Source organism: Grus americana, chromosome 16 (genome assembly GCF_028858705.1).
Source record: "Grus americana isolate bGruAme1 chromosome 16, bGruAme1.mat, whole genome shotgun sequence".
In the NCBI taxonomy this organism is placed as follows: Eukaryota; Metazoa; Chordata; class Aves; order Gruiformes; family Gruidae; genus Grus; species Grus americana.
This window is the reverse complement of record NC_072867.1, coordinates 13,607,097-13,623,608: the sequence shown is the minus strand read 5'-3', so window position 1 is coordinate 13,623,608 and position 16,512 is coordinate 13,607,097. Positions and strand designations below refer to the sequence as shown.

At 57.0% G+C, this 16,512-nt stretch overlaps 1 protein-coding gene across 15 annotated transcripts in view; it reads right to left on the bottom strand.

Moving 5' to 3' along the window:
• Positions 1 to 16,512, bottom strand: part of NCOR2 (nuclear receptor corepressor 2) — a 255,422-nt gene that overhangs the window by 17,733 nt on the left and 221,177 nt on the right. For all 15 annotated transcript variants that reach the window (XM_054843763.1, XM_054843759.1, XM_054843769.1 and 12 more), the window contains 10 exons: positions 13,464 to 13,619; positions 12,752 to 12,891; positions 12,566 to 12,671; positions 11,747 to 11,851; positions 10,765 to 10,868; positions 8,158 to 8,308; positions 4,182 to 4,334; positions 3,698 to 3,784; positions 2,950 to 3,227; positions 1,789 to 2,152 (listed from right to left, as the gene is read on the bottom strand). In XM_054843763.1, coding sequence (XP_054699738.1) covers positions 1,789 to 2,152; positions 2,950 to 3,227; positions 3,698 to 3,784; positions 4,182 to 4,334; positions 8,158 to 8,308; positions 10,765 to 10,868; positions 11,747 to 11,851; positions 12,566 to 12,671; positions 12,752 to 12,891; positions 13,464 to 13,619 — 1,644 coding nt within the window. The remainder of the gene's footprint in view (positions 1 to 1,788; positions 2,153 to 2,949; positions 3,228 to 3,697; positions 3,785 to 4,181; positions 4,335 to 8,157; positions 8,309 to 10,764; positions 10,869 to 11,746; positions 11,852 to 12,565; positions 12,672 to 12,751; positions 12,892 to 13,463; positions 13,620 to 16,512) is intronic.

Here is a 16,512-nt window from a genome sequence, read left to right as displayed (position 1 = left end):
GCAATGGCGACAAAACACAGTTCAAAGGGTTTGAGCACCCGCCAACCCTTTGGAGCCATAAGCTCTCTGCCAGGACATCAAGGGCAGGTTGGATCACGTCAGGGACTTCTCTCTGCTCTCCCAACCTGAGCGGGGCATTGGCGGTGCTTCTTGCCCCACCTGGGATGAGCATCACCAGCTCCCATGTCCGTAACACAAGAGCCGCCCCAAGCAGCATGACCAAAGCCCTCGCCCCAGACTGCACACCAAACGCCGCCCGGCCCTGGCTCAGGGAGCGAGGAGCAGCCCCTCGGGCACACGCGCACGGATCCACCGCGTCGCTGCCAATTTTAAAACAACCTTGGTTGCAACACGGGCCATGCAAAGCACCACTCCTGCTCCTTTCAAGAAACGTGGTGTCTCAGCACGGCTGCTAACAAACCAAACCTCCTGCTGGGGCAGAAGGAAAGCTCAGCGTTTTTAACTTCTTATGTTCAATTCTCACAGCGACTCAGGAAAGCCGCCTTCCAACTCTGACCTGTGCCACGGGGACTCCTCCTGGAGATCCTCTGCACGCCAAAACCCCATGATCTCTGGACATGCAGAAATCCACTTTTGCACCGGCGTTTTGCAGGAACATTTATTTTTCCCTTTGGGATCCCTCCCTACTGTCTGGGCGCTGCCTCCCCCACATGTGCCAATCTCGAGGAGTTGCCAACATCTGAAGGCTTCCCCCAGAATGATTGATTTAACCGGGAAGACAGCAGAGGCTGCGGCAATGGGACGCACCAACCACAGAGAGCTGGAGCTGGCCCAGCCAGCAGCGAGCGATGGAGGAGGCTTTTTGGAAGAGCTCCGCACTGCACAGCCCCATCTCCTGCTCCTCGCTGTGGAGACGCGTCCTGGCCTCGATTTTTGGCAGACGCCGCAGTGTCTTGTGCTGCACACCCCAAATCACAAGACTCTTGGGTTAGGACAAGGATTTGCAGGTGGGAGATGCAAACGGCCCCGAAGCAGTTACCCATAGCTAGCAGGCTTGGTGGGACAAGGTGTCTTAGGAACGGGCTTCAGCACTGATCCTGCCCACAAACATGCTGTGAAGCAAGAGGGTTTATGTGCTCTGGATCCAGGTCACTGAGCCCAGCCCAGACACACGCCTGCTCCCCAGGAGCCCCAGGTCCGGCTCTGGAGGCAGGGGACAACTGATGCCGGGGGGTGCGGGCAGACCCTGCCCAGTGCAGGCAGACGGGCCGGGGAGATGGCAGATCCCAAGGGTCAGCCACACTGCCCAGATCCGCTGGCTCAGAAGGGATTAGGTGTTCCTGGAGGTGAGGCACTTGGGTGCCCGGGTGATGGATGAGGCACAAACACACGAGGTAGGCAAACACACACCAGATCAGTGCAAAGCCTGAAGATTCCCCCACCCAGTGCACCGAGCACTGCTTTCCTGCCCGCCTTTAGAAACAGGGGTGCCCTGGGCCAATGTCGGGACAGGGAAGGAACTTTCTAAACACCATTAGCTTCACCAGCCATGGTCCAAGTCTCCCTGCAGTCACCCTGGCACAGAAGTGGGGTGCACTCACTGCAACCGTGTGAGCAACCCTGGGGAGGGAGCTGAGCCTCAGCCGTCCCTGGCAACTGCCCCAGTGCCGTGAGTCAGCTGCTGCTGCGGGCAAGAGTGGGTGCGGGGTGCTGGGCAGAACCTGCCGGGAACGGCTCGGGCAGGTGGGGTCAGCAGCCACCTCCCGCACACTTTGCCCACTCGGTTTGCTAGAAACCTTAGCGTTAAATAAAAGGTTCGTTGCGTACCTTCATGCTGCCGCGGCGTGGACTCTCGCGTGGAGACCGGAGACCCTCTGTGCAAGTGGCTGCCGAACGCTGTGCTGTGCCCTGCCTGGTGGTCCTCGTAGGCGAGGGCACTTTGGTGGGGCTTGCCCGGCTCGGGTACAATCACCGGAGCCCCTCTGGCGATGGAGCCACCCGAGTTTGTCACTGGGCTTGGCCTGTTTTTCAGGCTCTCTTCGTAAGCTCTTTCCAGATTCCTCGGGTCTTGGATGACGTCCAGTGAGTGCACAGAGTGAAAAGTCCTGCCGGGACTGCCAATGATGGACCGCACGTCATGCTTTTTGGAACTCGAGGAGGAAGAGCTGCTGTCGTACTTCAGTGGGGTACCCTGGGGACAGAAGGCAGAGGGGACATCAAAGGGGCGCAGAGCTGAAGGGGATCCAGTTTCAAAAGGACTCGTGCTGCCTCGTTCGGTGGGTCAGTACACCGGTTTACTTGGTCGAACGGCAGCAGCCATCGGCAAAGCAGAGATAATAGCTCCGCACGGCGCAGGGCAGGGTGGAGTGCCCATCTTGCATGTCTTGTTGTGCTCCAACAAGATGATGATGAGTCACTGCCGAAGGCTGGCTGTGCCCATCACGCCTCTCTCCTACACGCGCTGTGAAATGAGGTAGGACTACGAGGTGCCATGGGAACCCTCCAAATATTTGGAGCCCAACAGGAGACAGCATGCCACGTTTCATCCTAACTACTGGCCTTGCTGGGTTGACACTTGCCCATTAAGGGAGGGGACCAAGATTATGCGCATCTAGAGTCACAACTGCCGAGGGCATCAAGTTGACTCTGGCCTTGAGCAGAAGCCAAATGCGTCCCCTTCCATGTACACATGCGGACGGAGCATCGCTTTCTTAATGTGCCAGGGGGTGCTGAGCTCCCATCCTTGGGTTTTGCATTTATCTGCTGGGAAGCAGAATAGAATGGTTTGGGTCGGAAGGGACCTTTAAAATATCAAAGGATGGGCAAGGGCAACCTGTACCCAAGCAGAGCTTCAATTCTGACCAGTGATGTGTTTGCAACCTGAAGCCCTCTCTGACCTCCTTTCACCTTGGGAATGGTCCTCACGGTCTGTGCAAGGACAGCAGCCTGAGTAGGATCGATCTCGTCTGCTGTTCGCCCTGTACTCACCTGCGTGATGGAGCCTTCCTTCAGAGGTCTGGTCAGAGAGATGTCTGGTGTCCGCCTCAGCTCCTCCCGGGGAATCTCATGGATTGATCTTCCTGCTTCTTTCACCGTGGCCACCAGGCCTTCATGGGCTGGTTTCATTTTCAGAGGAGTAAGGCCCTCGTGAGACCTGACCTTGTAGGCATCAGATAAGTCCCTCGGTGGAGTGTTTTCCCTCTTGAGCTGTTTAGCTTCTCTTCTGAGGTAGTCCTCATGGGCCTCCACGTAGGACCGAGGTATTCCTGCAACCCCAAGCAGACAATGGATGCAGAGGGTGATTCCCCAGCCAGACATTGGACTCCCAGTCTCTGTGTGGATGCTCAGTCCAAGGGGGTCTCTACGTGATGCATGTAACTCGGGGACTGGGACCCAACTGAGCACACAGAGCAGCTATATTACTAATGCGGCTGGACCACCTCACATCCGCCACCACTTTCTGGACCCATTTCGCACTAGTTTCAACCTGCCTTCATGCGAGTCACTGAGAATTTCATCCCTGATTTTGGTGAGAGCTTAGGTTGGTTGAAGCTGAGCAAGACTGAAAATCTCTCTGAGCACATAGATGAGGCTGCAGAGATCTGCAGCTGGACCTTGATGTGTTCATCCTTGTTTCCTCCTGCCCTAGCCTGACAACAAGAACAAGGGGCCACGCTAGTGAGATACTTCCCCCCGTTACCTCTGGCCGTGACCATCTTCTGCTTGCAGGCTTTACCTTGTGTAATTGAGCCCCGCATGTGATGCTGCTCCTTTAGGTTATGGGGACTGTGTCTGTCTGGAGGGATCGCTCGACCCATGAGACCTACAACAGATCCAAGAGGGAAAGTTGGGTTGTGACGCAGGAGTTCATTCACAACAAATACACGACAGTGTTACCAGGGACTCCTGGGACAACAAGGAAAAACACCAACAATTTCTAAATTACTTGATTTCTCTTTTTTTTAAAAATGTGCTTCCTTTTTTTTTGCAGTCCTGAAACTAGTCTACCAGGACAGAAACCAAAGGCAAATGGGCCAGTCTGTGTCCCTTGTTCTCCCATGCTGGTCAGATGCTGTCCTGCTGGGATGCGCTGCAGGGTACAAGCTAACCACTGCCAAAACACGGGCACAGGAAGGTGCATCATGTAGACAAGAGACAGGATGGGGTCTCTGTGGGTCACGACTAACACAGCACAGGTGAAAGGTTTCACCCAGACCCACCTTCAATGCTGGCAGATAAGGTATCACGGGCCGATAAGCCCCGGCTGATCCTCCCCTCCATCATATCATAGGTCCGCTTGGTTCCTGTGGTCTCATGTGAAGCTCCTGAGCTCCTGCTGTCTTCTTTGGGACACTGAGAAGCAGCAACTCCACCTGGGCAAAGGAACACCGAGAAGCACCATCAGGAGCGTGGAAAGTCAGCACCGGCCAAGGGAGGGTGTTTACTGCTGTTTGTGTGCGTTGCTGAAAGGTCAGATCTCATCCCAGCATCAGCCACCGCTCAGCAACGCCAGAAACATCACACGAGGTTGGCTTCCAAGAAATTCAGCTGGTGTTTTCTCCCCTCCCTGCCTGCCTCAGACTCCAGATCTGTGCCTCCCGCTCGGGTAGGAGCATCCGCCCTGTCGTGTCCTGCTCCCTCCCGCCTCGGTGGGGGCCAGATGTAGGCAGCGGGACAGCCCGGAGCCGGCGCGGCGCTGGTGTGAGCAGCTCAAGTTCCACTGAACTTGGCCCTGTGGGTCTGGAGATTTTTATTTTTTTTTTCCCTGTTTGTTTTGATTTTTGCTAGACACCTACTGTTTGGGATCTCGGCCAGCCTTAACGTTTGCTGAGACACTCCCTGGGTGAGAAAATCAGGGAAAAGCGGGGAGAGGCAAAGCTGAGAACAATTCCTTTGAAACAGTGGTGAGCACGCACAACAACTGGGAGAGACGGTGGAAAGTCCCACGCAGGACTGATGGAAACAAGCACCAGGGTGATGGGATGCCACCGACCACCTCCTCATCCAAACCTGGAGCAGATTCTTCTGCAAATCAACAGCAGACAACTGTCCCGAGCTACAGCCCCCCCTCTGCCAGCACAGCCCTGCCCATGCCAGGCAGCATCACGCCCACCCTGGGCACTGGGCATCCATCATGTGCGGCGAGCTGTGAATTTAGCAGGCAGCTTCTGATCCAGCCGAATGCCTCGTGTTTCTGTAATGAGTTCTGAGCGGGTATGTTGGCTCAGAGAGATAAATGCCTCTGCCCATCGTCCCTGACCTGGCTGCCCGTGCCAAGGATTGCCGGTGCACTGATCCTCCTCTACGTGGGCAGAGAAGGTGGTTATATGATTAGAGAAAACGGAGGAGAAGTTAAAAGCATTCATTCTGTCGTGGACAACTGGGAACAAAAGTCCTCCTTGGCAAAAGCAGTAATTAATAAAATGGGATTATTACAACTTCACACCCACTACCGGTTTCCGCAATCAGCACCCACTCCATCCAGAAAGGGTTTGGGGCTGCGTGTGGGGAAAAAAGAGGGGGATCTGTCCCCGAGCCTTCACTTCAGAGTCATCTGACGGGAGAAATCCGGGGCTGATGTTCGGAATCAGCCAAGCACCTTGCGGCAGACGCGGGGCGATGTGCCTGCACCCTGTCATCAAGGCACATCTGTTGCCAACAGCCCTTCTGCAGAAGGGGACGCAGTCCCGGGCACCCTTTGTACCGCAGGGAAGCAGGGGGAGGGCGCGAGGGAGAAGAGAGACTAAACAGAAAGAAAATCACTCCAAACCCACGTCCCTTGCCTTGCAGAAGCCATCAGCAATCATATGCAGAATGAGAATAACCAATCTAGCACAATTCAGCTCGCACATGCTACAGGATCTCGTCTCATTACAGCTCTTTTATTTTAAGCACCCTCGTGACACTAAAGAATTTGCAAATTTTTTTCTGCTTGCCAAAATTCATAATCACCAACAATTTCAGTTTTCTTATTTAATTTTTTTTTAACTCTTCCACTCCGGGCTGTGAAGCCTTGCTGGGCTGTACGGCAGGCAGCAGGGCTGGCTAGGCTGCAGAAGCAGGCGAGATTACTCAGGATGCGATAAACGCCATCAAGCATGTAAAAGGCTGCCGTGGAGAGGAAGGAATTAATTCCTCATCGGTGTCCACGGCGGGGTAGGACAAGAGGCGATGGGCTAAAACTGCAGCCGAGGAGACTCGGGCTGACACCGACAAGCGCGTGCAATGGGGAAGAGTTTGGTCTGCAGCTCTCCTTCGCTGCCCGGAGTGGGATTCCAGCTTGGGGCAGCCCTCTCTGCCGGGAGCCTTCCCCATCTCTCCCCTGGTGGCACCGTTTCTGAGATCAACCTCATTCGACTCCCAGCCCGGGCAGAGGAGATTAAAATAGCTTCTTGCACAAACAAGTCCTGAAACGCTTCCTGCGTCCTCCCTGGTCCGAGCCCTGCCAACTGTCCCAAAGGGCACCCAGACACAAGTCTCCCATGGTGACACTTCTTATCTGGGCTAGAGTTGACAGCGAACGTGGGCAGGCATGGGACGAGCTGGTGTCCACGCAGCAGGCGAGAGGCGCGGTGCAGAGCCCTGTCCTGAAAGGTCCCTGCGGTCCTGGGGCACGCACAGAGGTGGCATCAGCTGAAGCCTGTGATTGTCCCCCATGGTCTGACCTGAACCCTCTGCCTGGCCTCAGATGAAACAACCCGCCTGCACTTGTGGGCAAGAGGAAAGGGACTTCTGCTGGACACCCTCTGCCTGCAGGACGGACGACAGGGCCTGGGCTGCCGACAGGCGAAAAGGGATGCTCTGCCCCGGGGGGGATGCAGCCGCCCTGGGGAGGGAGGCAGAGGGTTCAGGCAGCACAGCAGCTGACCAGAGATAGCTGCTGCGGTGGGTGAGTGCGGCTGAGGTTAGGATCACCATGAGGTTAGTCATCTCCAAATTCAGCTGAGAAGAGAGGTGACACACGAGGACGGCCATCCCCGAGCACGCCAGAGCACACACCGGTATTTCACCCCAAGAGGACACGCGGTGTCTGTAACTCAGCGCTTCCCGACACCAGCTGCGGGCGAGGAGGAGCCCGGCTCCAGGCCCGGCGCACGGTGAAAGGCAAACGTGGAGGAGTCGTTTCCAGCTTCACTGGAGAGGAACACCTGCTTATCTCTAACGGGAGCCGCTGGGACTCGCAGAGCAGCTTTGATGGCCAGTGCTGCGATGGGATGAGCAGGCGCAGAGGAGGCAGGAGCAGCTGGTGACTGCCTGCTGATACCGCTAACGCAGCGAGGCACCACTGGCATTTACCGAGGAAGCGTGTTACCGTGCAGCGGGGGTGCGAGCTGCAGCACGGCTGTCGGGTGTCTCCGGAGCCCCCTCGGGAGCAGCCCGGGGTCAGGCTCACGTGCAGCCGCTTGCCTGGGTTTGCTTTGCCGTACTCTGCTCCCCGGCCGGGCAGGGTCAGCCCGGTCAACAAGTGACACTGTGCTGGGGGCAGCTCCTCACCCCAGATGGGGCTCTGGGCAGGTTCCTTGGGGTCCTCAGTGCCGCTGGGCAATAGCAGCTGGCAGCAGGCCATCGCACCCCCCTGACAGGCTCCCTGCGGGACGTGGGAATGGCTTCACCCCCTCCAACAGCTACAGATGCTGCAGCAAAGCTCACAAGATACTGAGGCACAGTGCCCAGGAGGATTCGGGCAGGGCAGCCCGTGCTGGGAAAGCTGCACGGTGCCCAAGACGCTGCAGATGGGAATCTGATGTCCGAATAAACCTTTATGCCAAACTACCTGGCTTGTCTCCATCTTGCAGGTTCTTGAGTCCCACCTTGGCCCAAGAGCTTGGGGATGCTCTCGTAACACTTTTGGACAGTCCCCTCCTGCACAGCGTGCTAGGGATGAAGGCAATACCTTCCCATCCGGTCCTCTCCCCTGCTCCCCAAAACCAACCAAAACCAGAGCCCCTGGCCATGGCCATGGCTCCATCGTGCCCCTGCCTGCCGGCAAAGCCGCTTCCAAGGCAAGATAACCACACGGGACAGAGGGAAACCCAGCCAGGCGGGGTGGGAAGGGAGAGAAACGATGCTGGAAGCAAAGACGCGAGGCTGGCCCGTTGCGCTTTGTCAGTCTTTCCTCAAATAGCTCCTGACTCCCAGCCACGGCGGCACAAACCCCCGGCGCCTGCCCTAAAAAGGCAGAGGATTATGACTTACCCTCGTAGGACAGCACGTGGCCCTTCTTCCCTTCGTAGATGACATGTCCTTTGGGCATGGCATCCTCTCTCGCCTTCTCTGCTCTGCTGGGGCTGTCTTCTCCGATTATCCTGGTAATGGTTCCTTTGTACAGCACTTCTGCCGGGGTGCCCTTGGAAAGCCACCAAGATCCATATTTAACAGTGTCACAAGCAATTAAGCAAGCGCGCGCACAGGGACAGGCTGTTCCTCGCGGGAGGCTGAGCGGAGGGAGAGCGCGCCTGGCCTCCGCTTCCCGGTGCGGCCAACAGCGAGGGACTTGCAACTTAATTATTGATGAGGACGATAACGAGGAGCGGTAAAAAGGTACGTGATCTGTACGAGGCTGCTGGGAAGAGGCGGGGGGTGAGAACAGCACAGACCTACAAAACAGCAACTCTGTCACCCTATGTGTTTCCGAGTAAGCTACCCGGCTCGCTTCCACCCCACAGGTTTGGGGGAACAGATGCGGTGCCCTCCTGGGCCCTCAGAGATGGCAGGGATGCTCGAGCGTTAGCTTTTTCCCTGCGGCCTATTTTCCCAGCCTGGTCCAGGAGCCACGGAGATGTCCTGCCCACCCAGGGTACGTCTGCTGGCAGCGAGTGTGACCTTCAGAGAGCTGCCTGCGCACGGGAGCTGGCGGCTGGCAGCACGCCCGGGCGAGATGGCAGGCGTCAATGAGCCTGGTCCTGGAGCAGGTTGGGGAGCAAAGCCTGCCAGGTAGCTCTCCAACAGAAACAGCATCAGGCTCCTTACCCAAGTGGTGTGAACCAAAACCTCTCTTTCCCCGGAGGCACACACGGACACAGCTCACAGCCACCTGCCCCCCTCCAAATCCCCTTTGAAACACCCAGAGCTGGGTGTCCCTGAAGACATTGCTGGTGATTAACACCCCCTGCCATCACAACCCATCAGTGCCAACCGGAAACAGCCACCGTGGGGTGACACATCTCCCACCCCATCGCAGGGAAGGCACAGCACATTCTTGATTGACGCCCTCCTACTTTGCTCGTTTAACCCCACCAACCCCCAGGACTGATGCTCATGGGAAGCCTCGGGGAAGCGACGCCCCAGCCAGCTTTGCTGGTGCTTCCAGGTTGTGCCAGTGCTGGCTACTTCCCCACCCCCACCTGGAGATGCCCCTGCTCTGTACCAAGCCCTCTGAGCACCAGCAGTCCCCAAAACCCCGCCGCAGCTGCTGGGACGTGCCAGCACACGGATTCAACGCTCTGATCATTCGTCCTTGCAGTACACCCGGTAACGGCTTTCCCAGCCCCAGGTAAGTCATCTTCCTTCCGTGGACGTGCTCAGAGGGGATTTGAAAGCAAGTGATGACAGATGGCTTCGGAGCAGAGAGCATATATTCAAGATCTGCCTTCTGCGAACTGGATGACTAATCTGAGATCAAATATCAGCTCCGGTAGCCGGAGCTGCTGCCGGAACGGGGGGCTCCTTCTCCCCAAGGGGAGCAGAGGGATGCAGGCTGCTGGGCCAGCAGGAGAGGCAGGTAATGCTCTGGGTCTGGGCTTGGTACCTTACTCCCAAGCCAAACAAAGGAAACTAGATGGATTAATTAGCTGATGTAAAATAGCGTCTCAACAAACTCTATTCATCTTCTGACCTCTGGCACGCGGTCCTCAAGACCCTTCATGCCCACCCGTTGCTGCCCATAGCTGCTGCAGGGGCGTGCGAGGGGATGGAGCCTGCGTTTGCTCTGATGGGTTGTTTACAGCCCCTGAGCATCCGCTCCTGGCAGCTGTCGGATGCAGGGCACCAGGCAAGTCAAGCCTTTGCTCTGGGCCACGATTCAGGTTCAGGTCCCCAGAGCCAAAGGGAATGTGGTCACCGTCCTTGAAGGATGCAGGCAAAAATCTGAGCTTGAGTGGCTTTAAATATCTGAATGATGGCCAGATAAAATCCCCACGGGAAACAGATTTTTTTTTTTTTTTAATGCTCTCCGCTCTGTTAACAGATGAGCAATAACTCACACTGCAAAAAACTATCACCCGCTTGCCAGCTGCTCTTCTGAAGATGGATGGTGTAGATTAAGGCCAAAGTATCTTCCTGCTCCAGAGAGTCTTTGGCCAGGACCCCCAGCGCAGCACGCTCAGCCCTGGCAGGAGACCTCGCTACCTTACACACACCTCACAGCCTCCCGCTCCCCTCCGCCTGGCCTGGGCCCTCCACCCATCTCTTCCTTCTCTCCACTCCATGTTCTTGCACTGGTGAGATTATTTTCCCAGAGCCATTTAAAGCTGCTTTCGCCTCGGTTCCTGACAGCTACGAAAAGCAAAGGGGGCTTTAGACATGCTGTAAGGCTCCGCACCGCTGCTTGCTGAGCTCTGCTCTTCTGCAAGCTCGGCTCACAGGACCGGGCTCACGTCAACCCCAGCGGAGGCTGTTGGCGAAGGCTCCGGCCACAGACTCCTCTGAGGGGCTCCACGGGACGGGAGCATCGCAGAGCCGTGCTGCTCAGCCCTGTGCCGCGTGCTTGGTGTACCCTGCAAACCCCCGACCCCCGTGTCCAGCACCGCAAGCTGCAGCCGCCAACACCCAGGAAGCAAAAACCGCTGGAGACGAGTGACCTACGTGTGTGATGGATCCTCGGTAGGTGATGGGCGACTCCGGAGGGGGTCTGGATGTGGGCGTTCCCTTGGTGATGCTCCCTCCCGAGGCAGAGCTGAGGGAAGTACCTGTGGGACACAAAGCCAGTGAGCTGGGGGATGGATTTGCTGTTCAGCACAAAACCGTGGGGCTGAGACTACTGACTAAGTGCAGGATTCGACCCAATCTCTTGCAAGCTGCGGCACTGGAGGGGAAGCCCTCCAAGAGACGTCAGTGTTAAATCCCATGCCTTGCAGAGCCCTTTCCACCCCGTTCCCTGAAGGACCCAGACCTGGGGCTGGGAGGTAGAAAAAAATGGGTATTTTGAGGCTACCAGCCCCCTGCTGCCTCCGTGGAGGGTCTGGGCAGATTTACGGGCCCAGGAGAAAGCACAGCCTGTCTCAGCCTCTCCTGATGAGATCAGGGCAGATGTCTGGTGAGATGTAGCTTGGAGCAGTTTGAGTTCATTCTCATGTATCTGTCCTGGGCTGGAGCCAGCCCACCGTGCTCAGGCTGCTGACTGCCTTCATTGGGGGGAGTTCACAAACCAGAATTTGCACTTAAAAGCAACACCTTTGCATTTATTTTCTTCTGCCTAGCTAATGGGGAAAGAAACATGGGAGGGCTATATTTAAACGAAATGTGGTTCCCGCCCAGCCTGAAAAAACCAATTAATGGAATTCAAACAGGTCTTGCTTTGTCTCAAGCAACAGATTTTCGGGTGCCCCTTGAGCATAAAACCTCCACCAGGATCAATGCCTGAAGCCCTGATATAGGGAGATGGCTACAAACGCTGAGATACTGTACAGACCTATCTGGTAACACTGGAGAAAAGGGGCGAAGAGACCCCTTCGGCTGGGCACAACCCCAGAAATCAAACCTGAAATCACCGGGCAGCTGCAGCCAGCGTGGCGTTCGCCAGGCTCGGCAGTGCCAGCATCCCTCCCCTCCCGCCCCGGCTCCTCACCCCGCAGGATGGAGCCCTCCTGGGACGGCTGCAGCACCAGACTTTCCAGCTGGCTGGCCTGGCTTCTAGGAGAAAGTTGTTCCTGCTTTACTCCAGGAAAAGGCACTGGAAAATATTAACCACGTATCAGCGTAGGTGCAGGGCACGGGGCTGCAGCCCTCGGCTGCTCGAGGCTTTCATCTCTGCCAGCCCCAGCTCGGCATCTCCTCGGCGCCTTTGCTGTCCCCACCGCTTTGGGATGGCCTTCACCAAAGCTGCGGTGGTCGGTCGAACGCATAACCACTGGCCAGTGAAGCCAGATCCTTCGCCCTGGCAAAGGCACTGGCGGGTGCTGCCCACACCGGGACTGGAGCTGGCGTTGAAAACCCAGTGCTGGTTTATAACAGGACCCACGCGCAGCGGGACATAGGGCCCGCATCCCTCCCCCCTCAGACTTGGTCCCTCGCCCATCCCCTCCTGCTGTTAAGAAATGGTTCCAAATCTGCAGACTAAACACTTTCTTTGTTCACTTCAGGCCATTTACTCTTTATCCTACCGGCCTGGGGAGCGGCAATATATTTCCTTCCTTCGATCACAGTATTAGCCAGAGGGTATTTATAGGCTGGGATGCATCCCTGACCGAGTTGCTGCTTTCCTATACTGCACAAATTTAGCTCCCTGTGTCTCTGCTCTCCCGATGGACTAATCCTTTCATCCTCTTAGCAGGTCTCTCTGCGCTCCCTTGCCGTGTCCTGCGCTGCTCCTTTCCCCCGTGCCGCTAAGCTCGCTCCCCGTTGCTCTCGGAGCACGTGAGAAATCCCTTGCCTCCCAATTCCTTACCCAGTTTCTTGGGATCCATGGTCAGCGGCAGGCCCATGGTGATGGAGCCGACAGGGACCTTGGCGTGCTCGGAGCTGTAGGGCGTGTGGAGCTGGATGGGCATGCCCTGCGGCGCAAGAGGAGAGGTCAGGGAGCGGCTGCCTGTCCCTGCGGGGCACCCCCGGCTGCTCGCACCCCATACCCTACCTGGGAAATGGATCCGACGGGTCTCTCCAGCACGGAGGGGTGCTTGGTGGAGGAGATGAGGGGAGGAGGGTTGGAGATGCTCGCCAGTCTCTGCAGCCCCGAGCGAGAGCTCTCATGCAGGTTTAATGGGATGGGGTGTCCTGTGCGGAAAACACAAGTGTTAGCAAGACCGAGGCTGCAGCTATCGGGGAGAAAAAGGGGCAAGGGAGGGAGCAGGGATGCGGTGAAGTGTCCGGCTGTGAGCCTGCACTAGGATCCAAGTCACACGATCGTTTTGGGAAGGACTGGAATAGTTTGAATTACTGCCTTGTTCCCTCTGCAGCCAGAGGACGTTCTGTGTCCAACTCGTCTGCCCTCCAGCCGGAGAGGGACAGCGCAGCGAGGATTAAACCTGCCTGACTTTGCATGAAAGTGGCACAGGGAGCGCCTGCACTGCTCTGTGACAAACCACGTCCCTAAACCCGCCCTGGCCAGAGCTGGGCCACCCGCCTGGCCACCCTCAGGCCATTGCATTAGCAGCGAGGGGGCTCCGGGCCAGGCCAAAGCAAGGTGTTATTAGCAGGTTTCTGCTGAACCCTGTCTCTTACCCCCCCCAAAAAGCTGCACTGATATAAGAGCATGACCTGTGATACTGGCTGCAACCACAGGCTCTGCCCTCAGCCCCGCGTCAGGACGGAGGGCACACGTCACGCAGACGGTGGCTTTTACTTGCCTGGTGGGTTATATTGAAACAAGTGGGGCTCCGCCTGGGGAGAGGTTTTTATCACATCCCGGGAGTAGGACAGGACAGGGGGCCAGCACGAGGCGGCCGTCGGCTCCGTGCTCAGCTTCTGAGCCTCTGCGATGGATGAGAAATGCACGGACTTTTCTGCAAGGGAAACAGAAAGCAACCAGCTCGCTCAGTGGCCCCACGGGTGAGCCGTCCCTGTGGGCACGGGCAGGGAAGCAAGAGCCAGCTCCCGGCACGGGAAGTGGCTTCAGCTCAGGCCGACCTGGCCCTGAGATGAGGGCTGAATTCCCCAACCAAACTAAAAAGAAAAAGCCCCTGTCACTGCCTGGATTTGACAGCATTTATTTTACTCAGATGCTTAAAGCGCAGCGGGGAGGATGGATGTCCGTGCTCGCTGCCTGCTGGGACCTCCACGGACATCCCACCCTGCCCAGGACAGACGGCATTTGGCGTGCAGGCTGTCCCTGGGACGAGCGCATGGTCCAGCTCCTCACCAGGGCTTGGTCACACGCAAACCGCTCCTGGGCAGATCCCGCCTGTGCCCACAGCTCCGCATCAGCCACCACGGCAGAGCTGGAGGGATTAACGATGGTCTTGCCAAACCCTGTGCTGAGGTTAAAGCCAAGAGGCACCAACGTCAGCATCCGTCCGGCACGCGGGGGACATCCAGCAGGCCCCGGCTTGCTGGTGACAACATGGTCTGTGGTGTGCCCGGGGAGCCCCAGGCCACTGCCAGGCACCACTGCACGCCGGCACGCCGGGAACAAGCTCATCCCCACATCACATCGCGACGCGAAAGCTCAGCCACTCTTAAAGGACAGCTGCTGGATAGAAACCATTTGCAGGCTGCGGGAAGCGGCCCGAAATAAAGGCATCAGCTTCTTGGACAGAAAGGGAATAATGTGCAGTGCCTGAAGTGAGCAGATGTTCTCCGAACACCTGGGACAACCGCGCTGTACGAGACTGTCAAAGGCAAATGAAGATCAACGCAGGCTCTGCGGGACGACCGGATGCCTCTGCAAAGCGCTGGGGCTGGGGGCAGGAAAGCTTCCAGCAATTATCTGGCACGGGGTATACCAGATGCCAGGCGGGGTTCACCCTGGCTATAAAAAAGGCTGATCAGAAGCCAAGAGGTGCCTAACGATGGAGGAGCCGTGCTGGGGATGCCTGAACCCCGCCATGCTCTGCAGGTAAAAGAAGGGGTTCATCTGCATCAGCTCCATCCCGAGTGCATCCTCACACTTTGCCGAGCAGATGGATGAGATGATAGCCTTTACTGGATGGATTACGGGCAGGTTTGGGAGGATTTGCTTTCATCGATAAACACTTATTTTGCACTGCCCTTCTTCCCCAGACCTACCTGCACAACGTCCGCATTGACCAGAAATTAGAAACTGGGCAGTAAACAACCAACAGTAATCACAAATGAACCCAGTCTTTAGCCATCAATTTTTGATAAAAATAGATGCCTGAATCCTGCTAAGCCTAATAATAGGGCAAGCAGATTATCAGAGGCCCAATTTAATGAGGCTTTACTGCATTATCATTATTAATGCTCAGTGTACTCAGAAGCTGGGAGATTATTCTTGTCCCCTTCAGCGAGAGAAGAAACCCGTTATCGGCAGGCAGAGGTGTCCAGGCACACACACCTCTGCAGCCTGGCGGGGCCGGACCTCGGCTGCGGCCTCTTCTCTCCCCATGCTGGATCCCAGAGGGGATCCCTTCACCCTGCCAGTACGGGGGAACCCAGGCACACCCTCCAGACCGACGGAGAGGCCCTGGCACGTCCACGCTCCCTGATTTTCTCTCCTTCAGCTCAGCCCCAATCAGCTCTGCTCATGCTGGCGGGGGGGGGAGTGGGCAAACGGCACTGGGATGTCCCGGCTGAAGATGTTCTCCGACGCCAAGGCACTGTTAGCCAAGGCTACGTGCACCCTGGATGGCTCTTGGAGAGCCCCGTCCTCCTCCCCTCCCCGCGGGAGCCGTCTCCTCCCCTGCGTGCCTCTCCAGCCTGTGAAATGCGGCCAGTTCCTAATTGCCCCCGCATTAGAGAGTGGCTATAACTCAGCCAGCTTTTGATAAAATAGCACTTAAGCGGGGAAGAGAGAGTTCCTATTACCGTTTATCAAGCCCCTGGAATGGGAGCGAAGGAGTCAGAGTTTATATGATCCGTCATCCAAATTAATGCTCTTGGCTCCCCATCGCCTACAAAGGCCAAACTCAACACAACTAAATCAACACAAAACATAACGCTGGCTTTCAAACCGCCGAGCGATAACCAAAGATATGCCCGACGGCGACTCGGCAATGGGAAAAGGGATCTGTCTGCCTGTAGGTGAGATCCAGGCAGGGCTGCCTGCCTCTGCCCGGCCCTGCGATTAGCAGCTCGTCTTGGAAGGCAGGGGAGGGGAGGGCAGTGCTCAGGAAGGTACGGCTCGGCTGGCCGCCCTCCAAGCCGATACGGCCCCAGCCAGCGGCTGCGAGGCAGCCAACGCCTCGGCCAGGATGTGTGCAAGACTTGGCTTTGAAGCGGATCCAGAGCGGTGTGAAGGATGTTAATCTCTGGAGCGGTTGCAAGAGTTCAAGCTCTCTTATCGAGCAGGGGAGGAACGGGTGTACCTGCTCTGGTGGAGCCGGCCCCTTGCTCGGAGGTGGCACGGGGCTGCTCTCCTGAAAGCTCTGCAGGCTGCGCTGGACTCTCCCGTTTAACGCGAGGTCTGTGTAGAGGCGGTGTGGCAGCACGATGTCTGCAGTCTGGACGCCTGCCACTTCACTGGGACGCCTCAGAGAGCAGGGGAGGGAAGGGACATACACAGATTTGCCAGGACTATCTGGCTATCTCCCTTCTAACCCCTGATCCACAGCCAGGATGTGATCCAAGAGGCAGAGACAGCGCTGAGCAGCTGCCTGAGTCCATACCCGTACTGAAACCAGGGCTTTGGGGGATTTGATTTCTCCCCTCAAAATGACTTTCATCACAGACCTGCTGGTTTTCAAATGGGAGATGCATTCCCTCCAGGAACAGGGAAGA